The 26,277-nt window shown below is 45.1% G+C and overlaps 1 protein-coding gene across 3 annotated transcripts in view; it reads right to left on the bottom strand.

Moving 5' to 3' along the window:
* The window catches only part of VPS13C (vacuolar protein sorting 13 homolog C), a 391,739-nt gene that overhangs the window by 331,393 nt on the left and 34,069 nt on the right, over window positions 1-26,277 (bottom strand). For all 3 annotated transcript variants that reach the window (XM_077264165.1, XM_077264166.1, XM_077264167.1), the window contains exon 2: window positions 8,941-8,984. In XM_077264165.1, the coding sequence (XP_077120280.1) occupies window positions 8,941-8,984 (44 nt within the window). The remainder of the gene's footprint in view (window positions 1-8,940; window positions 8,985-26,277) is intronic.

A 26,277-nucleotide genomic window follows, 5' to 3' on the forward strand; every position in this document is an offset into this window, starting at 1 on the left:
CCTCAATTCTTTCATTTTCACATGGGCAACAGGATAAAATGGATCCTAAAATTTGTTGGGCAATTTCTCCTGAGTATGCCGATACCTCATATGTGGGGGTAAACCACTGTTTGGGTGCGCGGCAAGGCTCGGAAGGGGAGGCGTGCCATTTGACTTTTTGAATGGAAAATTAGCTCCAATCGTTAGCGGACACCATGTCGCGTTTGGAGAGCCCCTGTGTGCCTAAACATTGGAGCTCCCCTACAAGTGACCCCATTTTGGAAACTAGACCTCCCAAGGAACTAATCTAGATGTGTGGTGAGCACTTTGAACCCCCAAGTGCTTCACAGAAGTTTATAACGCAGAGCCGTGAAAATAAAAAATGTGTTTCCTTTCCTCAAAAATATTTTTTTAGCCCAGAATTTTTTATTTTTGCAAGAGTAACAGGAGAAATTCGACCCCAAAAGTTGTTGTCCAGTTTCTCCTGAGTACACTGATACCCCATATGTGGGGGTAAACCACTGTTTGGGCACATGCCGGGGCTCGGAAGGGAAGTAGTGACGTTTTGGAATGCAGACTTTGATGGAATGGTCTGCGGGCATCATGTTACGTTTGCAGAGCCCCTGATATGCCTAAACAGTAGAAACCCCCCACAAGTGACCCCATTTTGGAAACTAGACCCCCCAAGGAACTTATCTAGATGTGTGGTGAGCACGTTAAACCCCCCAAGTGCTTCACAGAAGTTTACAACGCAGAGCCGTGAAAATAAAAAAATCATTTTTCTTTCCTCAAAAAAGATGTTTTAGCAAGCAATTTTTTATTTTCACAAGGGTAACAGGAGAATTTGGACCCCAATATTTGTTGCCCAGTTTGTTGTGAGTACGCTGATACTCCATATGTGGGGGTAAACCACTGTTTGGGCACACGTCAGGGCTCGGAAGGGAAGTAGTGACATTTGAAATGCAGACTTTGATGGAATGGTCTGCGGGCGTCACATTGCATTTGCAGAGCCCCTGATGTGCCTAAACAGTAGAAACACCCCACAAGTGACCCCATTTTGGAAACTAGACCCCCGAAGGAACTTATCTAGATGTGTGGTGAGCACTTTCAACCCCCAAGTGCTTCACAGAAGTTTATAACGCAGAGCCGTGAAAATAAAAAATAATTGTTCTTTCCTCAAAAATTATGTTTTAGCAAGTAATTTTTTATTTTTGCAAGGGTAACAGGAGAAATTGGACCCCAACAGTTGTTGCCCAGTTTGTCCTGAGTACGCTGGTACCCCAAATGTGGGGGTAAACCACTGTTTGGGCGCACGTCGGGGCTTGGAAGGGCGGGAGCACCATTTGACTTTTTGAACGCAAGATTGGCTGGAATCAATGGTGGCGCCATGTTGCGTTTGGAGACCCCTGATGTGCCTAAACAGTGGAAACCCCTCAATTCTAACTTCAACACTAACCCCAACACACCCCTAATCCTAATCCCAACTGTAGCCATAACCCTAATCACAACCCTAACCCCAACACACCCCTAACCACAACCCTAACCGCAACACACCCGTAACCCTAATTCCAACCCTAATCCTAACCCTAATCCCAACCGTAACCCTAATCCCAACCCTAACCACAACTGTAACCCCAACACACCCCTAACCCTATCCGTAACCCTAACCACAAGCCTAATCTTAACCCTATTTCAAACCCTAGCCCTAATTCCAACCCTAACTCTAATTCCAACCCTAACCCTAAGGCTATGTGCCCACGTTGCGGATTCGTGTGAGATTTTTCCGCACGATTTTTGAAAAATCTGCAGGTAAAAGGCACTGCGTTTTACCTGCGGATTTACAGCAGATTTCCAGTGTTTTTTTGTGCGGATTTCACCTGCGGATTCCTATTGAGGAACAGGTGTAAAACGCTGCGGAATCCGCACAAAGAATTGACATGCTGCGGAAAATACAACGCAGCGTTTCTGCACGGAATTTTCCGCACCATGGGCACAGCGGATTTGGTTTTCCTTAGGTGTACATGGTACTGTAAACCTGATGGAAAACTGCTTCGAATTCGCAGCGGCCAATCCGCTGCGGATCCGCTGCGGATCCGCGGCCGATCCGCTGCGGATCCGCTGCCGATCCGCTGCCGATCCGCTGCCGATCCGCTCTGTGTGCACATGCCATAACCCTACCCCTAACCCTAACCCTACCCGTAACCCTAACCCTACCCCTAACCCTAGTTCTAACCCTAACCCTAGTGGAAAAAGAAAAAAAAATATTTTCTTTATTTTATTATTGTCCCTACCTATGGGGGTGATAAAGGGGGGGGGTTTATTTATTATTTTTTTACTTTGATCGCTGTGATAGAACCTACCACAGCGATCAAAATGTACTTTGTAATGAATCTGCCGGCCGGCAGATTCGGCGGGCGCACTGAGCATGCGCCCGCCATTTTGGAAGATGGCGGCGCCCAGCGAGGAGACGGACCGACACCGGGAGCCTCGGTAAGTATAAGGGGGGGGGAGATCGGGGCACGGGGGGGGCGTCGGAGCACCGGGGGGTGACATAGGAGCAGGTGGGGAGCGGGCAGGAGGACGGGGGAGCGGAGCACAGGACGGAGGGGACCGGACCCCATAACGGAGCACTGGGGGGGCGATCGGTGGGGTGGGGGGGGGTCACTTCAGGTTTTCCAGCCATGGCCGATGGTATTGCAGCATCAGCCATGGCTGGATTGTAATATTTCACCAGTTTTTTAGGTGAAATATTACAAATCGCTCTGATTGGCAGTTTCACTTTCAACAGCCAATCAGAGCAATCGTAGCCACGGGGGGGGTGAAGCCACCCCCCCTGGGCTGAAGTACCACTCCCCCTCTCCCTGCAGATCGGGTAAAATAGGAGTTAACCCCTTCACCCGATCTGCAGGGACGCGATCATTCCATGACGCCACATAGGCGTCATGGGTCGGATTGGCACGGGTTTTCATGACGCCTACGTGGCGTCATGGGTCGGGAAGGGGTTAAGTATTTTGTGTGACATCTCTCTCTGATTTAACCCCTCCTCGGCGTTATTCAATTCTCCAGGCGCCTGCGCTGTCATATTCTGCCTTGGGCATGCGCAGTTCGCTCTGCCCGACCACTGACATCACTTGATGTCTTGCTTACTGCGCGCACATGCGGCCCAAGATCCCGCCCCGCAGTGTGAATAAATCATAAGAGACTGCGGGGCAGGACCTCGGGCCGCGCGTGCGCGCAGTAAGCAAGACATCAAGTGATGTCAGTGGTCGGGCTGCGCGAACTGCGCATGCCCAAGGCAGAATATGACAGCGCAGGCGCATGGAGAATTGAATAACACCAAGGAGGCGGCACCTGGCTCACAGAGTGACGGATGTGGTGCGCCTGGATTAGGGGGGAAAGACCTGCCCCCCGGACGATTTGAAGGTATGAGGGACAAATTTAAAAAGCGATTACCGGTATTTCTGCAGTGCAACGAACAAGAACTAAAAGCCACCTTGTCAGAATGCAGCATTAGTGCTGCACAAGATGGCTCTTTTAGTTACTAACGCCTGGGGGGGGGGAAGACAGGTTCCCTTTAAATTGAAGAAAGAAAAAAAAAAACTATTCGTTTGGCATCTTCGTATTTGTACTGACGGGCGAATCATATTGCCATGTCAAATTTAGCATATATTGAGCATGATAAATAAAAAACTTAAACAATTGTAGAATTGCACTTTTCTTGCAATTTGAACACGCGTGGAATTTTTTTTCCTGTTTTCCAGTACACTATATGGTAAACTCAATGGTAGAATTCAAAAGTGCAACACATCCTGCAAAAAACAAGTCCTCATATCGCCATATTGATGGAAAAAAAAAAAAATTATCGCTCTGGGAATTAGGAAAGCAAAAAACAAAACGCCGAAAGAATATGCCATAAACTTCTGATTAGTTATGGGCAAACCCAATGAGGTTTGGGTCCAGCGGGTTAGGCCGAAAAAAAGCTCTGACCAGGTATTAGAACAGTACTCCAAGTCAAACTCGGACCCCATCCAGATTATTGGGGGGCTCGAACATGCATTTTTCAAGCTGCCATCAGCATGACAGCAAGGCAAATACAGGCTCTGATTGGCGGTTACTGAAATCGTTATCTGGGAGAAATACTTAATTATCCACACAGTCAGTAGCATAGCTACTGGGGGAGGGGGGGCAGAGGGGGCAGTCGCCCGGGGTCCCACCCGGAGCCACACTACTGCAACTGTATCGGTGTGTGCACAGAGCGCCGACACAGTTACATTGTACGGCAGAGCAGGGAGAATCGATCTCCCTGCTCCGCCGCCCGGCCGCTATGGAGCCCCTGAGCAGGCAAGAGGGGCCCGGTGCCAGCAGTGGGCCTGTCATGGCAGGTTCAGCTGTATCGGCTGGATGCCGATATAGCTGACCACAGTGATGAGAGAAGGAGCGCTATGTTCCCTCTCCCATCATCCCCCCTGTCAGCATCTGACTCAGACTCTGACCAGGGTCGCGATGATGTCACTACCCGGCGCCCGCTGTCCTGAGATGAGCGGGCTCTTGGAGCAGCGGAGGAACGAGGAAGAAGAGAGGTAAGTATTTATTTTTATGGGGGCTGCCTTATTCTACAGGGTCTGCCTGTGGGGGGCTGCATTACACTACAGAGTCTGTTTATGGGGGGCTGCCTTATACTACAAAGTCTGCCTATGGGGGGTTGCCTTATACTACAAAGTCTGCCTATGTTGGGGTCTCCCTTTTACTAAAGAGTCTGCCTGTGGGGGGCTGCCTTATTAGAGTCAGCCTATGGGGGGCTGCCTTATACTACAGTCTGCCTGTGGGGGGCTGCCTTATACTACAGAGTCTGCCTATGGGAGGGGTCTGCCTTTTTAAAGAGTCTGCCTATGGGGGGCTGCCTTATACTAGAGTCTGCCTCAGGGGGGGGCTTCCTTATACTACAGAGTCTGCCTATGGGGCCTGCCTTATTAGAGTCTGCCTATGGGTGGGTCTGCCTTATACTAGAGTCTGCCTATGGAGGGGTCTGCCTTATACTAGAGTCTGCCTATGGAGGGGTCTGCCTTATACTAGAGTCTGCCTATGGAGGGGTCTGCCTTATACTACAGAGTCTGCCTATGGGGGCTGCCTTATTACAGAGTCTGCCTATGGGTGGGTCTGCCTTATACTACAGAATCTGCCTTTGGGGGCCTGCCTTATTACAGAGTCTGCCTATGGGGAGGGTCTGCCTTATACTAAAGAGTCTGCCTATGGAGGGGTCTGCCTTATACTAGAGTCTGCCTATGGGGGGTCTGCCTTATACTACAGAGTCTGCCTATGGGAGGGGACTGCCTTATTACAGAGTCTGCCTATGGGGGGCTGCCTCATTATAGAGTCTGCCTATGGAGGGGTTTGCCTTATACTACAGAGTCTGCCTATGGGAGATCTGCCTTATACTACAGAGTCTGCCTATGGAGGAGTCTGCCTTATACTACAGAGTCTGCCTATGGGGGCTGCCTTATTACAGAGTTTGCCTATGGGTGGGGCTGCCTTATTACAGAGTCTGCCTATGGGTGGGGCTGCCTTATTACAGAGTCTGCCTATGGGGGGCTGCCATATTATAGTCTGCTTATGGAGGGGTCGGCCTTATACTACAGTCTGCCTGTGGGGGAGGTCTGCCTTATACTACAAAGACTGCCTATGGGGGTCTGCCTTATACTACAGAGCCTGCCTATAGGGGGGCTGCCTTATTACAGAGTCTGCGCATATGAAAAAACAAGGCACTCGGTGATGTATGGCTGTTGGTGCTCAAGTAGGGTGTCCAGCCCGTAGTAGCAAATATATAGAATAACTTGGCACTCAAATGTTTGTTGAGAAAGGCAAGATCATTTATTTCGCATCCAGACAAAACAATTAATCAATGAACGTTTTCCATCCAGGGTGGACCTTCCTCAGAACAATATGTTTATCTGGAGCTCTGGGTCAGTGTGTATAGCCAGACAGTTTGTCCTTAGGGTGCATTATGCGGTCCGGTGGACACACAGTGCGCATTCTCAATCGACACAGCACCCTATCAGCGCAGAGCTTCCACATCGCGCACAGTGTTGGCAATCGCATCCTCAAAGAACATAGCAAGCTAGCAGCGCCAAGCCTCTACACCGCACACAGTTTTGGCGACCGCATAATGCACCCTAAGGACAAACTGTCTTGCTATACACACTGACCCAGAGTTCCAGATAAACATATTGTTCTGGGGAAGGTCCACCCTGGACCGAAAACGTTCAATGATTACGGTAGTTGTTTTGTCTGGATGCAAAATAAATGAACTTACCTTTCTCAACAAACATTTGAGTGCCAAGTTATTCTATACATTTATTACAGAGTCTGCCTATGGGGGGCTGTCTTATTATAGAGTCTGCCTATGGGGGGCTGCCTCATTATAGAGTCTGTCTATTGGGGGGTCTGCCTTACACTACAGAGTCTGCCAGTGAGGGGCTGCCTTATATTACAGAGTCTGTCTATGGAGGGTCTGCCTTATAATACAGAGTCTGCCTATGGGGGGCATGCCTTATACTACAGAGTCTGCCTATGGGGGGCTGCCTTACACTACAGAGTCTGCCTATGGGGGCTGCCTTATACTAGAGTCTGCCTATGGTGGGCTGCCTTAGGGTACTGTCACACAGTACAATTTTGATCGCTGCGACGGCACGATCCGTGACGTCGCAGCGATCGTATGATTATCGCTCCAGCGTCGTAGACTGCGGTCACACGGTGCAATCACGGCGCTGGAGCGATGCCGAAGTCCCCGGGTAACCAGGGTAAACATCGGGTTACTAAGCGCAGGGCCGCGCTTAGTAACCCGATGTTTACCCTGGTTACCAGCGTAAACGTAAAAAAAACAAACAGTACATACTCACATTCCGGTGTCTGTCCCCCGGCGTTCTGCTTCTCTCCACTGTGTAAGCACCATAGCCGGAAAGCACGCTGTGCTCGCTTTCCGGCTGGCCGGCGCTCACAGTGCAGAGAAGCTGAGACGCCGGAGGATAGACACCGGAATGTGAGTATGTACTGTTTGTTTTTTTTTACTTTTACTCTGGTAACCACGGTAAACATCGGGTTACTAAGCGCGGCCCTGCGCTTAGTTACCCGATGTTTACCCTGGTTACAAGCGAACACATCGCTGGATCGCTGTCACACACACCGATCCAGCGATGTCAGCGGGTGATCAAGCGACGAAAGAAAGTTCCAAACGATCTGCTACGACGTACGATTCTCAGCAGGATCCCTGATCGCTGCTGCGTGTCAGACACTGCGATATCGTAACGATATCGCTAGAACGTCACGAATCGTACCGTCGTAGCGATCAAAATTGTACTGTGTGACAGTACCCTAATACTACAGAGTCTGCCTATGGGGGCTGCCTTATTACAGAGTCTGCCTATGGGGGCTGCCTTATTACAGAGTCTGCCTATGGGGGCTGCTTTATTAGAGACTGCCTAAGGGGGGCTTCCTTATACTACAGAATCTGCCTATGGGTGCTGCCTTAAGATATAGAGTCTGCCTATGGGGGTGCTTTATACAATAAAGATTAGGCCCATGGGGAGTGCATTATACTATATGAAGGCCTATGAGGAGTGCATTATACTATATGGAGGCTATCTAGGGGGCCATCATAAAGTGTGGAAGTGTGGAGATTATTACTTTCTAGGAGGCAAAATATGGGCACTGTTTTCTAGGAAACTTGCACCCGGTATTACTAGATTATAGAGGGATGCTTTAGAAGAATTTAGAAGGTACAGAGAACCACACAGCAGGTGCAGTAATAGGGACACATATAGCAGCAGCAGCTCAGTATTGGGATATCAGCAGGATGAGGAGCTTGTGCAGGTTGGGAATAGATGGTGCTGGGGCTGAAACACGAGAAGTGAAATGTGTCTTTGTTGTATTGTCTGCAGCCGACTCGTGGCTGGAATAAGTTGTCATGTCGGTCTGGGCCAGATGGAAAAGACAGGAAAAATGAACTATTCCATCAGAAAGAACGTCAGCAGTATGTCATTATCTGTAACTGTGCTGTGATCACTTATATGTTCTGTAGGACTGGTATCTACCATTGACCATATGGCGGTAATATCCATGTTGGTCTTTGTATAGAGATTATTTTCAGCAACAGCACGGTCATCTGCTGAGGTCCTCCTCCACTATAAGGGTGTGTCACCCCCCCCCCCTTCCCGAACCAAAACCCTAGCTACGCCTCTGCACAAAGTGGCTATAAAAAGACTACATACCCCAGTTAAGATTTTTTATGTATTTTTTTTTTTTTTTAAGAAAAAACAACACACATCAAGAACAATTACTTCGGAACTTTTTCCACCCTTTGGCTATGTTTACACATTGCATTTTTGCTTTTTTTTCGTAGGCAAAACTCTATTCTCTTGCCAGTAAAGAAGCTGCTTACAAAAAGCAGTTTTTTGACAGTTTTGGCGGCTTTTATTTCTTTTGCTGTAGTTTACATGTGTCTGCAGTACATGCTTAATAAAGTTACTTTTATTCATGAAAAACACTGGAAAAATGTGTTCGTTTGCACCGATTGCTTTTTATGGTGAAAAAACGCTAAAAGTAGTGACATGCTGCAGATTTAAAAAAGTAGAAAAAAAAAAAAAAGCAACCGTTTGCATAAGATTTCTGAAATCTCATAGCTTTTGCTATGCTATAAAAACCAGCTTTTCATTTGAAAAAAAAACCCAGAGTGTGAACATACCTTTAGTCACCCATAATCTGTGCAATTGAATTGAAAAATAAATATTATTAATTTCCACCCAAAAAAATAAGGTTGCATAAGTATACACAATGAACACTTTGTTGAATTTATGACAGCAGTACTCTTGTAGGTAACCAACCGGTAACTTCCATGTAGACAAGACACAAGAGTAGAAGCAACACTCCAATGGACATTGATGAAAGCATAAACTTTTAATTACTCACCAGGGCATTTTCACGAATCTTCAAGTTTTCAAGTGAAACATTTCCTTAAGAAAAAAAAATATGATTCAAATAAAGCGCCACAAAAAAGACAAAAAAAAACAAAAACAAAACACATTAACATTCATAATATTCATAGAACACCTGTCAGTATGAAAATGCATTCTAATCTGCAGGCAGCATGTTATAGAGCAGGAGCTGAGTACATTAATATTTGATCTTATGACTAAAAATTCAGTATATACTGTGATTTATTTCTCAGCTCTTATGGGGTTTTTTTTTCGTCCAGTGGGTAGTCCAATCAGTGACAGTCTATATAAGTATACATATAGAAATAGCTGTCAGTCACAGATAGGACAGTCCACTGCACCAAAAAAATCACAGAAAGAGCAGAAATTTAAATTTAAAAAACCCAGATAATACTGAATCCTCTCTCACAAAACTATACATCAATCTGTTCAGCTCCCCCTGCTCTACAACATGGTGCCTGCAGCTTAGAATGCATTTTCATGATCTCTGCTCAAAGAACTACATGCAACTAGAATAAGTATGTAATGTATAAGATGTCTATATAGCGTTTCCAATGATTTAAGGTCTGTGACTGTGTACTTATACGGCATTTCACATTCACTAGAATCTACACTGTGTCTTAGTGTAGGAATATATGCACACGGTCTTGTAGCAAGCATTAAGACTAACTTTATGCTTTGTACATCTTAAACCTTGATATCTGCGCATTTATGCTATAATATTTGCATGTTCCTTAGTGCCTATTTACTCTACACTGTGCAAACTAAAATACAACAGCCATATATCTACTGTGAGGATAAGTACACACGGTCAGTAAATGTTGCAGATTGGACGCTGCGTACTTGTACAGCGTCCAACCTGCAAAAGCCAGATGTTACAGCAAAGTGGATGATATTTCACGAAATCCCATGTCCACTATGCATCCAGAGACGGACCTCCAACGTGTCTTTCCAGACCGCAGCATGTCTATTTCAGCGATTCAGCAATGAAAACCCAAAATTCGTGGCACGGAGGCGATCAGCCTGTGGCACTGCTGAGGTGTTATGCAAGCCCCGATTGCTTTGATAGCAGCCTTCAGCTTGTCTGCATTGTTGGGTCTGGTGTCTCATCTTCCTCTTGACAATACCCCATAGGAATCTATAAGGTTAAGGTCATGCGAATTTGCTGGCCAATCAAGCAGTGATACTGTTGTTTTTAAACCAGGTATAGGTACTTTTGGCAACGTGGACAGGTGCCAAGTCCTGCTGGAGAATGACATTTCCATTTACAAAAAGCTCGTCGGCAGAGGGAAGCATGAAGTGCTCTACAATTTCCTGGTTCACAACTGCGTGGACTTTGATCTTGATAAAACACAGTGGACCTACACCAGAAGATGACATGGCTCCCCAAACCATCACTGATTGTGGAAACTTCACACTAGACCTCAAGCAGCTTGGATTGCATTCTTCCTCCAGACTCTGGGACCTTGACATCCAAATGAAATGCAAAATTTACTTTAATATTAAAATAACACTTTGGACCACTGAGCAACGGCCCAGTTATCTTTCTTTTTGGCTAAGATGCTTCTGGCATTGTCTATTGGTCATAAGTGGCTTGACACAAGAAATGCGACACTTGTAGCCCATGTCCTGGATATGTCTGTGTGTGGTGGCTCTTGAAGCAATGACTCCAGCAGCAGTCCACTTCTTGTAAATCTCCCCCAAATTTTTGAATGGCCTTTTTCTTAATCCTTTCAAGGCTGCTGTTATCCCGATTGCTTATGCACCTTTTCTACCACACTTATTCCTTCCACTCAACTTTCCATTAATATGCTTGGATACAGCCAGCTTCTTTAGCAATGACCTTTTGTGGCTTACCCTCCTCGTGGAGTGTGTCAATGACTGCCTTCTGGACAACTGTCAAGTCAGCAGTCTTCCCCATGATTGTGGAGCCTATTGAAACAGACCAAGGGACCTTTTTAAACCTTTAGGAAGCCTTTGCAGGTGTTTTTTGTTAATTACTCTAATTTACTGAGATGACTTTTGGGTTTTCATTGGCTGTAAGCCGTAATCATCAACTTTAACAGATATAGACACTTGAAATAGATCACTCTGTTTGTAATGACTGTATAAGTTTCAGTTTTTGTATTGAAGAACTGAAATACCGTATATACTCGAGTATAAGCCGAGATTTTCAGCCCAAATTTTTGGGCTGAAAGTGCTCCTCGGCTTATACTCGAGTCATGATCGGTGGTGGGGTCGGCGGGTGAGGACTGTCATATACTCACCTAGTCCCGGCGTTCCTGTCGCTCCCCCTGCCCGTCCCACGATCTCCGGGTGCCGCAGCCTCTTCCCCTGAGCGGTCACGTGGGACCGCTCATTAGAGAAATGAATAGGCTGCTCCACCTCCCATAGGGGCGGAGCCGCCTATTCATTTCTCTAATCAGCGGTGCCGGTGACCGCTGATAGAGGAAGAGGCTGCGGCACTGAAGACCAGCTGTCCGGGGGAAGGAGCGGGACGCAGGGAGCAGGTAAGTATTACATATTCACCTGTCCGCGTTCCACACGCCGGGCGTCGCGCCATGTTCCCGGCGTCTCTCCGCACTGACTGTGCAGGTCAGAGGGCGCGATGACGCATATAGTGTGTGCGCCGCCCTCTGCCTGATCAGTCAGTGCGGAGAGACGCCGGGACGGGATGTGAGGAGCTGCAAGCAAGAGAGGTGAGTATGTGTTTTTTTTATTGCAGCAGCAGCAATGGCACAGATTTATGTGGAGCATCTATGGGGCAACGGTGCAGAGCACTATATGGCACAGCTATGGGGCAACAGTGCAGAGCACTATATGGCACAGCTATGGGGCAACGGTGCAGAGCACTATATACAGTGGGGCAAAAAAGTATTTAGTCAGTCAGCAATAGTGCAAGTTCCACCACTTAAAAAGATGAGAGGCGTCTGTAATTTACATCATAGGTAGACCTCAACTATGGGAGACAAACTGAGACAAAAAAATCCAGAAAATCACATTGTCTGTTTTTGTATCATTTTATTTGCATATTATGGTGGAAAATAAGTATTTGGTCAGAAACAAAATTTCAATACTTTGTAATATATCCTTTGTTGGCAATGACAGAGGTCAAACGTTTTCTGTAAGTCTTCACAAGGTTGCCACACACTGTTGTTGGTATGTTGGCCCATTCCTCCATGCAGATCTCCTCTAGAGCAGTGATGTTTTTGGCTTTTCGCTTGGCAACACGGACTTTCAACTCCCTCCAAAGGTTTTCTATAGGGTTGAGATCTGGAGACTGGCTAGGCCACTCCAGGACCTTGAAATGCTTCTTATGAAGCCACTCCTTCGTTGCCCTGGTGGTGTGCTTTGGATCATTGTCATGTTGAAAGGCCCAGCCACGTTTCATCTTCAATGCCCTTGCTGATGGAAGGAGGTTTGCACTCAAAATCTCACGATACACGGCCCCATTCATTCTTTCATGTACCCGGATCAGTCGTCCTGGCCCCTTTGCAGAGAAACAGCCACAAAGCATGATGTTTCCACCACCATGCTTTACAGTAGGTATGGTGTTTGATGGATGCAACTCAGTATTCTTTTTCCTCTAAACACGACAAGTTGTGTTTCTACCAAACAGTTCCAGTTTGGTTTCATCAGACCATAGGACATTCTCCCAAAACTCCTCTGGATCATCCAAATGCTCTCTAGCAAACTTCAGACGGGCCCGGACAAGTACTGGCTTAAGCAGTGGGACACGTCTGGCACTGCAGGATCTGAGTCCATGGTGGTGTAGTGTGTTACTTATGGTAGGCCTTGTTACATTGGTCCCAGCTCTCTGCAGTTCATTCACTAGGTCCCCCCGCGTGGTTCTGGGATTTTTGATCACCGTTCTTGTGATCATTCTGACCCCACGGGGTGGGATTTTGCGTGGAGCCCCAGATCGAGGGAGATTATCAGTGGTCTTGAATGTCTTCCATTTTCTAATTATTGCTCCCACTGTTGATTTCTTCACTCCAAGCTGGTTGGCTATTGCAGATTCAGTCTTCCCAGCCTGGTGCAGGGCTACAATTTTGTTTCTGGTGTCCTTTGACAGCTCTTTGGTCTTCACCATAGTGGAGTTTGGAGTCAGACTGTTTGAGGGTGTGCACAGGTGTCTTTTTATACTGATAACAAGTTTAAACAGGTGCCATTACTACAGGTAATGAGTGGAGGAAAGAGGAGACTCTTAAAGAAGAAGTTACAGGTCTGTGAGAGCCAGAAATCTTGATTGTTTGTTTCTGACCAAATACTTATTTTCCACCATAATATGCAAATAAAATGATAAAAAAACAGACAATGTGATTTTCTGGATTTTTTTGTCTCAGTTTGTCTCCCATAGTTGAGGTCTACCTATGATGTAAATTACAGACGCCTCTCATCTTTTTAAGTGGTGGAACTTGCACTATTGCTGACTGACTAAATACTTTTTTGCCCCACTGTATATGGCACAGCTATGGGGCAACGGTGCAGAGCACTATATGGCACAGCTATGGGGCAACGGTGCAGAGCATTATATATATGGCACAGCTATGGGGCAACGGTGCAGAGCACTATATGGCACAGCTATGGGGCAACGGTGCAGAGCACTATATATATGGCACAGCTATCTATGGGGCAACGGTGCAGAGCATTGTATGTATGGCACAGCTTTATGTGGAGTATCTATGGGGCAACGGTGCAGAGCATTGTACATATGGCACAGCTTTATGTGGAGCATCTATGGGGCCATAATGAACGGTGCAGAGCATTATATGTGGCACAGCTTTATGTGGAGCATCTATGGGGCCATAATGAACGGTATGGAGTATCTATTTTTAATTTTCAAATTCACCGGTAGCTGCTGCATTTTCCACCCTAGGCTTATACTCGAGTCAATAAGTTTTCCCAGTTTTTTGTGGCAAAATTAGGGGGGTCGGCTTATACTCGGGTCGGCTTATACTCGAGTATATACGGTAAATTAACTTTTTGATGATATTCTAATTTTGTGAGAAGCACCTGTAGCTGGTATTGCACGGACCGCAAAATAAAGATTACGGTACCTATTACGTATACTGCACTGTAAACTGCATATAAAAATCTAAGAAAAAACACATGGCTGGCAAACCAAGAAAGACGACCAAAATAGTCCATGTACGTATAAAAGTGAAAATACTTTATTGATGCATAATAAGGACAAACAGCAATCAGACCAAGAAATGGCATGCAATACAAGTAACCAAGAATGACGACGGTAAAAAACAAAAGGTGTGCACACATGCTGGAACCACTCAAAATGAGAGCATAATACAGATTAATCTCCCCGTCAAAATATGGCGGTGTAGGAGAAAGTGCCTGAAAAGTTATACAAATCAGCTCACAAGGTGAATAGTGCTATGAAAAACAGAGCAGCCAATAAGGGGAGATTAATCTGTATTATGCTCTCATTTTGAGTGGTTCCAGCATGTGTGCACACCTTTTGTTTTTTACCGTCGTCATTTTTGGTTACTTGTATTGCATGCCATTTCTTGGTCTGATTGCTGTTTGTCCTTATTATGCATCAATAAAGTATTTTCACTTTTATACGTACATGGACTATTTTGGTCGTCTTTCTTGGTTTGCCAGCCATGTGTTTTTTCTTGTGTTTCATGTAGCGACCAGTCCATATTAAGTAGTCCTTTTCATGCAGCTGGCTATTTATTATGGTTGATAATTGAATTTTTTACTATCTATATATTTATATATTGCCATGCTGACTGTTTTTGCAAGTATTCTCTTTGTATATAAAAATCTAAACAGATTTGCTGTAATTTTAAAGCTAACTGCAGATTTTGATAAATTTTTACAACAATTTGGGTGTTTTTTTTTATGGCATTCACTGTATAGGTTTAATAACAGAAAAATGTTACGGTTCAGTTTGTTGTGTAAATATGCACACTGTTTTTATTAAAATAAACACAAAAAAAAAACACTTATTGCACTTTAACATAAAAACTGATAAAAGACCTAATAGAACTTGATAGATCTGCAGACCGTTGCACGGTCTCTAGTTACTGAAAAACCCATATGGTCAATAGGAGGACAGAAGGAGTCTTTTCCCTTTGTCTTAAAGATTAATAAGGCTGTGTGCACACGATGCAGATTTAGTGCCGATCTGCAGCGTTTTTTTCTGCTGCAGAAACGCTGCAGATCTGCACTGTGATTTACAGTACAATGTAAAAAAAAAAAAAGCTGTGCACATGGTGCAGAAAAATCCGCGCAGAAACGCTGCAGATTTCAAATAAGTGCATGTCACTTCTTTTGTGCGTTTCTGCAGTGTTACTGCACCCCTCCATTAATAGAAATCCGCAGTGGTAAAGACTGCATAAAAACCACGCAAAAAATGCATCAAAACCGCGCAAAAAACGCATCAAAAGCGCAGCTGCGGATTCTGCCAGGAGATGCAGATTTTGTGCAGAAAATTCTTCACCCAAATCTGCAACGTGTGCACATAGCCTAAAAGCAGTGATACCTATGAATTACAATATCTACAAGGTTAAAAGGATGGGACTGAACCCTGGTGGTTGTAGAAGAATGTGTGTTTCAAAAACTTAGCAGAAAGACAAGCAAATACTGGAATCTATGCTCCTAGACATCTAGGAAACTACACATGGGTAGAGAATTTCAATAATGGTTAAAAGGAATCTGCCAGCAGGATAGTGCACAGTAACCTTCAGACACTGTCAGGTCTGTACCGTTATACTGATTAAAATTATACCTACCTGAAATCAGGTAGGTGAAATCAATCTTGTGGTTGTGGTTTAATCTTTATTTTCAGTTTTGAGTTAATGATATGCTTGTGCTCAGGGACGGCCTGTGGGGGGGGGTGGCTCTTCATGAGGTGGTGCTAGCCGTGACACCTGCGCAGCAGCATAATCATTTGTTTACAATGTTAATAATAAGTGTGCTTGAGGTTATTCAGATAGTATTAAAAAAAAGTACAAAAAAAAAAAGACGTAGTTACTTACCTGTAACGGGATTTCTCAGAGCCCGTGACAGCACCAAAGAGAGAGGGGATCAGCCTTTCAAGGACAGGAGACCTACAGATAAAGGGCGATACCTCACGCCCGCATCAGTTGTTTACAGGAGCACGAGATGACCTCCAGGTTAACACAGTATTCAACATTACTATGAACATTACTAGGAACACCATGTGACTACATATAATTATCGAAAAATCCCGAAATAAAGAAAATAAGTATGCACACCCACACGTGAAGGGAGGGAATGTACGGATGGCCTTATGGGCTCTGAGAAATCCAGTTACCAGTAAGCAACTACGTCTTTCTCCTTCCCCATGATGGCACCACGGAGAGAATTGCATAGAATATATCTTTAGGGAGTGACCACAGCTTCCAGAACCCTTCTACCAAAAGTAAGGACTGAAGAACAGGCTAGTTCCAGCTACATATCTGCTCTATTGAGGTACCGGCTCTTTCCGCCCAGGAGGCTGCCAATGCCCTCCTTGAATGAGCTTTCTGTTTCTCCAGGGCAGCCACCCCACGTGAGTAGTATGACAGGGTGATGGAGTCCCTTATCCATCTCGTTAACGTGCCCTTAGGAGCTTTTTGCCCCACTCGAGGTCCCTGAAAGCACAAAAAGAGAGACCTATCCTTCCTACACTCTCGTGTGGCCGCTAGGTATTGAATTAGGCACCTTCTGACATCTAGTGTATGTAATATTCTCTCTTCCTTGTTTTTGGGACTCGGACAAAAAGAAGGGAGGGAGATCTCCTGAGCTCTAAGGAAACATGACACCACTTTTGGTAGGTAGGTTGGGTCGGTCTTAAGAATAACTCTATCCTCCAAGATTTGTGTGAAAGGAGAGCCAGCAGACAATGCCTGGATGTCACTGACCCTACAAGCTGACGTGAGAGCTACTAAAAGTGATGCCTTAAAAAGTGATATCTTTGCCAGAGGTTCAAAAGGAGGTTTGGTCAGGGCTTTAAGGACCAAATTTAAATCCCAAGGAGAAGTATTCTGAGAGGGTATGGGTCTAAACCTAGCTGATGCCTTGACGAATCTGGATATCCACCAATTCCTAGCCAAGTCGTGATTGTATAGTGCTCCTAATGCTGTGAACTAAACCTTTAAAATACTTGTAGCTAGGCCCGGTTACAACCTTCTGTAGAAACTGAAAGATGGCTGTTAGTGGAACACCCCTTCTTCTAACTTGGAACCTAAAGCTGAAAGGAGCCTTCTCTATGTTTTCCCATAAAGTTTGGTGGTTATGGGTTTTCTACTTTGTAGCAACGTGTAGATTAAGTTCGGGAAAAATCCCTTATTACTCAGGAGAGCCCTCTCAAATTCCAGGCTGTCATGTGCAAGTTTGTTACCCGAGGATGAAGAACCGGTCCCTGGGAAAGAAGGTGTGGAAGCTCCGGAAGTACCCAGGGGACAAAGATAGACATCATCCTCAGCCAAGAAAACCACATCCTCTTTGGCCAGAAGGGGCTATTAAGATCACTTTTGCCCTGTCTTCCCGAATTTTCCTCTGAACCGCCGGAATCAGGGCAACCAGAGGAAAAGCATAGGCTAGATGTTGGTCCCATGGAATCATGAAGGCATTAACGCTATGGGGTGCCCTTTGGGGTCTGTTGAGCAGAATGATACTACCTTCCTGTTCTGACTGTTGCGAATAGATCTATGGAAAGACGTCCCCATCTTTCTGCGATCTGATCCAACACTGACAGATTCAGTTCCCACTCACCCTGTCTCAGTTGAACCGACTCAGGAAGTCCCCTCTGCGATTTTCTGTCCCTCTTATGTGGAGTGCAGATAGAGACCCCAAGTTGTCTTCGGCTAACTGAAAATTTGATCACTTCACTTCCATGACAGGATGGGATCTGGTTCCTCCCTGCTGATTTAAGTATGCTACCACTACCCGGTTTTCTAAGTAGTGGTGTCCCTGGAGAGTAATCAAGAATTCTAAAAGGGCGAAATTTATTGCCAATAGTTCCTTCATGCTTGAGGATACTGATCTTAGGTCCTCTGTCCAGACCCCTTGAGCTATATGGTTGTTCCGGTGAGCCCCCCAACCCCTGGGCTTGCCTCTGTGGTCAGAAGCTGAGAGATTGAAATCACCCACGGCATGCCCCGGGTTAAGTTGTTTATCCTTATCCACCATTCTAAAGAAAGTAACGTTTCTAATGACAAAGGTTAACTGCCCTTCTAAATGCCTTTTTAGAGAGTTTTCGGCTGATAAAATTTCCCACTGCAAATCTCTGGTGTGTGTCTGAGCCCATTGAACGGCCTGGATGCAAGCAGTCCAGGAACCTAGGACGGATATCGCTTTCCACATGGTTGTAGAGGAGAAGTCCCTTATTCAAGATATCAGGGCTATTACTTTCTGATCTTCCTCCGTCAGGAGGCCAGACTCATGTTTCCTTGAATCTAATATGACACCCAGATATTCCTGCACGGTTTTGGATTTCACCAGATTCAAAGGCCAGCCTAATTTTGTCTAGGAATCCATGACATTCTCTAGTTGCCTCTTGCAATGCTGGGAGGAGTTGCCCATTATCAGAAAATCATCTAGGTATGGGACAGTTAGGATATCTCGTTCCCTCAAGTGTGCCATTACCTCTGCCACTATCTTGATAAACACCCATGGAGCTAAGGCTAGACCAAATGGGGAGGGCTGTGAACTGATCGTGCTTTACTACTCCATTCATTGGGACTGCTACTCTGAGGAATGTGATAGTATGCGTACTTTAGGTCCAGAACAGTCATGAAACAGTCCGGAAACAGCATTTTTACTGATGTTTTTATGGTTTCCATCTTGGAGGTTTGAACCTTCAGGTAACTTGCTCAGTTTCTTTAGATTTATGATTGTCCTGAACGTTCTATCTGGCTTTTTCCTCAGGGACAGAGGGGAGTAGAATCCTTCGCCTTTTTCCCAGTAAGGGACCTCTTGAAGGACTGCTTTCCCTATCAGAACCAGAACCTCCTGCTCTAAGGCTAGTTGTTCTTCGTTTGAAGATTTCTGGGGTGTCACTATGAAATTTGGATGGGAGGGGAGTGGAATTGAAGTTTTAGACCTAATCTTAGGGTCTAAGATCCAAGACCTGTTGGATATTCTTTCCCAGGCCGGGAGAAAGTGAGATAACCTTCCCCAACCTGGAGAAAATCCTCATTGGGATGTCTTCTTGTTGTCATTGGGGAGCATGTTGAAAAAAGAACCCCTTGGTTTTCTCACTTCTATCCTCCCACTTATCCTGGTTCCAGGGGTGCTTCCTCCAGATTTCCTACTCCAAAAGGTTTCCTATAAGGAGGTATTGGAGAGGATAGGAAAGCGTGTTTTATTATCCCCCGCTTTATCCAAAATATCAAGTGTAGGCCCAAACAAGAATTCACCCTCACAAAGAATTGGGCATAGTCTTGACTATCTGGAGATCTCCTGGCCAACAATTAAGCCAGAGGATTCACCGGGCTGCATTAGAGAAGACTGCCGATCTGGCTGCCAGCCTGACAGTCAGCCGATGCGTCAGCCAAGAAAGCAGCAGCTCTTTTCATTACTGGGATGGAATCTAGTATAGTGTCCCTAGAGGTTTTCTCTCTTAGCTGTGATTCCAGCTGGTCTAGCCAGACCATCAGTGATCTGGCTGTACAAGTAGCAGCTACTGCAGGTTTTAGTGTCCTCCGGCGGCCTCCCATGAACACTTCAGGAAGGTATCTGCTTTTTTTGTCCATGGGATCCTTCAATATCCCTATGTCCACAAAGGGAAGGGAAACCTTTTTGGAAACCTTGACAATCGCCACATCTAATTTTTGCGGCTTCACCCAAAATGAACATGCCAGGTCATAGGATGGATATTTCCTCTTTGGGGATAAAAGGCCCTTTCTCTCTTTTTTCTTCCACTATTTTTGTAATTAGGGATTGGAATTTCTCATTGAGAAAGTCCATATGGGTCAAAATTCATGGAGGGAAAAATGGTAACAAAATTCTCATTGGGGTCTGTTACAAACCCCCAAATATAACAGAAATCATGGAAAGTCTACTTCTAAATCAGATAGATGAAGCTGCAACCCATAATGAGGTCCTGGTTATAGGGGACTTTAACTACCCGGATATTAACTGGGAAACAGAAACCTGTGAAACCCATAAAGGCAACAGGTTTCTGCTAATAACCAAGAAAAATTATCTTTCACAATTGGTGCAGAATCCAACCAGAGGAGCAGCACTCTTAGACCTAATACTATCTCATAGACCTGACAGAATAACAAATCTGCAGGTGGTCGGGTGTCATGATTCCCCAATGGCATGGGAACATCAGAAACACAAAAATAACAGACTAGCTCTCGGGTGATGGAAACTCAAGCTGACCGTGCCCTAAATCTACCACACAACTAACAGTAGCCAGGAAGCATTCCTATGGCTGCCTAGATGTCATGCGCCAGCCGGAGAACTAACTACGCCTGGAAGAGGAAGGAACAGACCTGGCTTACCTCTAGAGAAATTCCCCAAAGATGATAGTAGCCCCCACGTATATTAACGGTGAGTTCAGAGGAAAAGACATACACAGTATGAAGGTAGATTTAGCAAAGCGAGGTCCACTTACTAGATAGAGGAAGGATACAAAAGAGGACTTCACGGTCAGCTGAAAAACCCTTTCAAAAACCCATCCTGAAATTACTTTAAGACTCCTGTGTCAACTCATGACACAGGAGTGGCAATTTCAGTCCACAAGAGCTTCCAGTAACAGGAAAAGACAAAACTGTAAACTGGACAAGAAAAACAAAACAATAAAGGACAAGAGTCCACTTAGCTGATCAGCAGACTAGTAGCAGGAACATGCAACTGAAAGACTCAGGTTACAATGATGATCGGCAAGGAAGTGACTGGAGAGCAAGGCTAAATAGGGAACTCCCAAAACTGATGGAAGCAGGTGAGCTGAGGCAGAAAAGCACACACAAGTCTCCAGTACCACCAGCCACCACCAGGGGAGCCAAAAAGCGGATCACAACAGTCGGGCATCTAGGAAATAGCGACCACAATATTGTACAGTTTCACCTGTCTTTCACTAGGGGGACTTGTCAGGGAGTCACAAAAACACTGAACTTTAGGAAGGCAAAGTTTGACCAGCTTAGAGATGCCCTTAATCTGGTAGACTGGGACAATATCCTCAGAAATAAGAATACAGATAATAAATGGAAAATGTTTAAGAACATCCTAAATAGGCACTGTAAGCGGTTTATACCTTGTGGGAATAAAAGGACTAGAAATAGGAAAAACCCAATGTGGCTAAACAAAGAAGTAAGACAGGCAATTAACAGTAAAAAGAAAGCATTTGCACTACTAAAGCAGGATGGCACCATTGAAGCTCTAAAAAACTATAGGGAGAAAAATACTTTATCTAAAAAACTAATTAAAGCTGCCAAAAAGGAAACAGAGAAGCACATTGCTAAGGAGAGTAAAACTAATCCCAAACTGTTCTTCAACTATATCAATAGTAAAAGAATAAAAACTGAAAATGTAGGCCCCTTAAAAAACAGTGAGGAAAGAATGGTTGTAGATGATGAGGAAAAGGCTAACATATTAAACACCTTCTTCTCCACGGTATTCACGGTGGAAAATGAAATGCTAGGTGAAATCCCAAGAAACAATGAAAACCCTATATTAAGGGTCACCAATCTAACCCAAGAAGAGGTGCGAAACCGGCTAAATAAGATTAAAATAGATAAATCTCCGGGTCCGGATGGCATACACCCACGAGTACTAAGAGAACTAAGTAATGTAATAGATAAACCATTATTTCTTATTTTTAGGGACTCTATAGCGACGGGGTCTGTTCCGCAGGACTGGCGCATAGCAAATGTGGTGCCAATATTCAAAAAGGGCTCTAAAAGTGAACCTGGAAATTATAGGCCAGTAAGTCTAACCTCTACTGTTGGTAAAATATTTGAAGGGTTTCTGAAGGATGTTATTCTGGATTATCTCAATGAGAATAACTGTTTAACTCCATATCAGCATGGGTTTATGAGAAATCGCTCATGTCAAACCAATCTAATCAGTTTTTATGAAGAGGTAAGCTATAGGCTGGACCACGGTGAGTCATTGGACGTGGTATATCTCGATTTTTCCAAAGCGTTTGATACCGTGCCGCACAAGAGGTTGGTACACAAAATGAGAATGCTTGGTCTGGGGGAAAATGTGTGTAAATGGGTTAGTAACTGGCTTAGTGATAGAAAGCAGAGGGTGGTTATAAATGGTATAGTCTCTAACTGGGTCGCTGTGACCAGTGGGGTACCGCAGGGGTCGGTATTGGGACCTGTTCTCTTCAACATATTCATTAATGATCTGGTAGAAGGTTTACACAGTAAAATATTGATATTTGCAGATGATACAAAACTATGTAAAGCAGTTAATACAAGAGAAGATAGTATTCTGCTACAGATTGATCTGGATAAGTTGGAAACTTGGGCTGAAAGGTGGCAGATGAGGTTTAACAATGATAAATGTAAGGTTATACACATGGGAAGAAGGAATCAATATCACCATTACACACTGAATGGGAAACCACTGGGTAAATCTGACAGGGAGAAGGACTTGGGGATCCTAGTTAATGATAAACTTACCTGGAGCAGCCAGTGCCAGGCAGCAGCTACCAAGGCAAACAGGATCATGGGGTGCATTAAAAGAGGTCTGGATACACATGATGAGAGCATTATACTGCCTCTGTACAAATCCCTAGTTAGACCGCACATGGAGTACTGTGTCCAGTTTTGGGCACCGGTGCTCAGGAAGGATATAATAGAACTAGAGAGAGTAAAAAGGAGGGCAACAAAATTAATAAAGGGGATGGGAGAACTACAATACCCAGATAGATTAGGGAAATTAGGATTATTTAGTCTAGAAAAAAGACGACTGAGGGGCGATCTAATAACCATGTATAAGTATATAAGGGGACAATACAAATATCTTGCTGAGGATCTGTTTATACCAAGGAAGGTGACGGGCACAAGGGGGCATTCTTTGCGTCTGGAGGAGAGAAGGTTTTTTCACCAACATAGAAGAGGATTCTTTACTGTTAGGGCAGTGAGAATCTGGAATTGCTTGCCTGAGGAGGTGGTGATGGCAAACTCAGTCGAGGGGTTCAAGAGAGGCCTGGATGTCTTCCTGGAGCAGAACAATATTGTATCATACAATTATTAGGTTCTTTAGAAGGGCGTAGATCTGGGGATTTATTATGATGGAATATAGGCTGAACTGGATGGACAAATGTCTTTTTTCGGCCTTACTAACTATGTTACTATGTTACTATCTAATCTTTTTTTTGTTCTAGTCCGCCGAATATTTTGTCCCGAACTTATCTTTATGGACTAGGGCCTACCAGCCCCATGGTGGCACTGACTGCTTTGATGAGTCTGTTTCCGCTAAGGGAAACCAGATATGACCGCCCGCTGCCTCTGGATGAAGATGTAGATTATGATTAATTAGACATATCAGAGTCCCTCTCTTCATCCTCTAAACTGCTAGACCCGGATTCCAGGGACCTGTCTCTGGACTTTCGCCGTTTTTTCACCCTTATCCTGAAGTGAACAAAAAGGTATTTTTTACCTGTGACTTTATTAAGGACCTAAGATCTGTAGCAAACTTCAGGGTCTCTTCACAGATTGCTGGTCTATACAAGAGTTGCAGTCTTTTTTCCCACGTAGTCGGTAACTCCTCCGTGCAAAGTGCACAGGTCTTGTGTTTGGACTTGTCTGCACTTTTCCTTCCTAGAAGAGAGAAGAGAAACAGGGGGGACCCTAACTATGAGGTGGACTTTCACGTAGATCACTTACCATTCTGAAGGAAGAAGGGGTACCGGAGGGGGGGAGGAGCAACTATTCTTGTAGATGGGTTATCGCTTGCCTTTGATGCCACAATGGAGTCCTTGCTGGGTTGGGACGATCTGCCAGAATGCCCACTCCCACTGATGATGTGATGGGTCCTCTTGATGTCCCGCTCGTTTTTTCTTCTGCAGTCGCTGTTGTGGCTGCAACAGCCGCTGCTGTTACTGGGGTGATGACTGGGAATGCAGAGACTGCACCTCCAGGTGCTGCTGTTCTCTCATGACTTGGGGGGGATGGGAAGACTGCCAGAGCTCTATCAGAAGCAGTGTCCATAGTGCTTTCTGGCACTAAATAAGCCCTGGCACTTCCCCTGCACCACCCCAGCAGACCTGTGCTGTTTCAGCATGTCATTACGCCGAGATACCCATACGCCCTCCATAGGTCCGTCCTCGGGGAGGGAAGGGGGGTGCGGTGCACGGGCAGACAGTATTCGGCACATACACTGCTGACGATGACGCGCACATGCACCAACTTGATTTCCCAGTCATGCCTTGCGGAGCGGCGGAAAAGGGTCTTGCCGCGTCTCCACACATACACATTAGACTCCGGAAGTACTGGAGTGCGTGTCTCTCTATCAGCCTCCAGCGGTGGCCCAGGCTGCCTGCAGAGCAGGCGATGATTCCAGGAGAGGCAGCATATCCAGCGATGCATTTTCTCTGCTGCCTCTTCCCGCATATGATAGAGGCCCACTGACCCTAGAGGTGGCGCCTCAGGACACCACCACGGCCAAGGCAGGGATCCCCTGCAGCCTGGATCGGTATGGCCGGGCCTGGTATCACACGTCGATCTCTTCTGGTACCCAGGTATGCTTTCCTTTTGCAGGATCAACAGTAGGTCCCCCGTCAAGGACAGGAAACCAACTGATGCGGGAGAGAGGTACCGCCCTTTTTATCTGTAGGTTTCCTGTCATTGAAGGGTGGATTCCCTCTCTCCGTGATGTGTTGGGGGAAGGAGAAATCCATTTGAAAATGGCGTCCGCCGTGCCTGCGCAGTAACAGCTGTCGGTGTCTAAAGAGGTGATCCAATAGCTGCTATTGCGCAGGCGCCGCCATCTTGCTATAGAAAAAAAAATTCCTCTTCCAAGATGGCACCGCCAGGGCCTGTGCAGTAGCTGCCATCAGCAATCGCAGCACCATCTTGGAGGAAATTTTTTTTATCTACTCTAGCAAGATGGTGCTACCGGCACCTGTAAAATGGCAGCTATCGGACCATCTCTATATGCACCGCACATTATTAACACAGTTAACATGTGATTATGCTGCAGCACAGGTACCATAGCTGGCACCTGCCTGCACAAGGTTATTTTTGTTTTTTTTTCCAGTATGTACATATATTCATTATGTACACTAGGGGGCAGGTCACTGAGGGAACAATGACCTGTCAACAGTCTGCATTATGAATACCTAATTAGAACACCACACGAAGATCCTCCCACAGTCCGCCCTGGAGCACGAGCATATCATTAACTCAAAACTGAAAATAAAGATTAAACAACCACAAGACGGATTTCATCACCCAGGTATCATTTTAATCAGTAAAACGGCGCCGACCTGACTGTGTCTGCAGGTTACTGTGCACAATCCTGCTGACAGGTTCCCTTTAAAGGGTTTCCTTTTTTTTCCCAGTCAATATGCCCATGTAAGGGCTTGTTTTTTGCGTGACAAGTTGCAATTTTGAACAACACAATTGGTTTCGCCATATAGTGTATTGGAAAACGGGGGACAAAAATCAAAGTGCAGTGAAATTGACAAAAAAGTGCAATTCCACAATTCTCCAGGTCATTACGAGTTTGTAAATACCAAACATGTATAGGTTATTTTTGTTTAATTAGTGAAATAAAATCCAAAGATTCTAAAAAAAAAAGTCGCCATTTTCCGAGACCTGTAGCATCTCAATTTTGTGATCTGGTGGTGCTGAGTGAGGGCTTATTTTTTGCGTGCCAAGCTCACATTTTTATTGATGCGATTTTAGTGTAGATGCGATCTTTTGATCGCCTGCTATTAAATGCAATGTTGAAGCGACCGAAAAAATGTAATTCTGACGTTTTGATTTTTTTTCTTGTTATGCCATTTACCGATTGGATTAATTCTTTTTATATATTGACTAGCTTAAGAGCCCGGCATTGTCCGGGCATAGTAACTAACTGTGGTTAGTTATAGCACCTCACTGCTCTAATTTTCCCCCTCACTCCTCATTTTCCGTCCTAATACCTGTCATTTCCCGCTCAGTATATACCTGTATGTCATCTCCTCCTGTATATGGAATATACCTGCATGTCATCTCCCCTGTATATGGTATATACCTGTATATCATCTCCCCTATATATGGTATATACCTGTATGTTATCTCCCTTGTATATGGTATACACCTATATGTCATCTTCCCTGTATATAGTATATACCTGTGTGTCATCTCCCCTGTATATAGTATATACCTGT

Source organism: Ranitomeya variabilis, chromosome 5, assembly GCF_051348905.1.
Source record: "Ranitomeya variabilis isolate aRanVar5 chromosome 5, aRanVar5.hap1, whole genome shotgun sequence".
NCBI classification, from domain to species: domain Eukaryota; kingdom Metazoa; phylum Chordata; class Amphibia; order Anura; family Dendrobatidae; genus Ranitomeya; species Ranitomeya variabilis.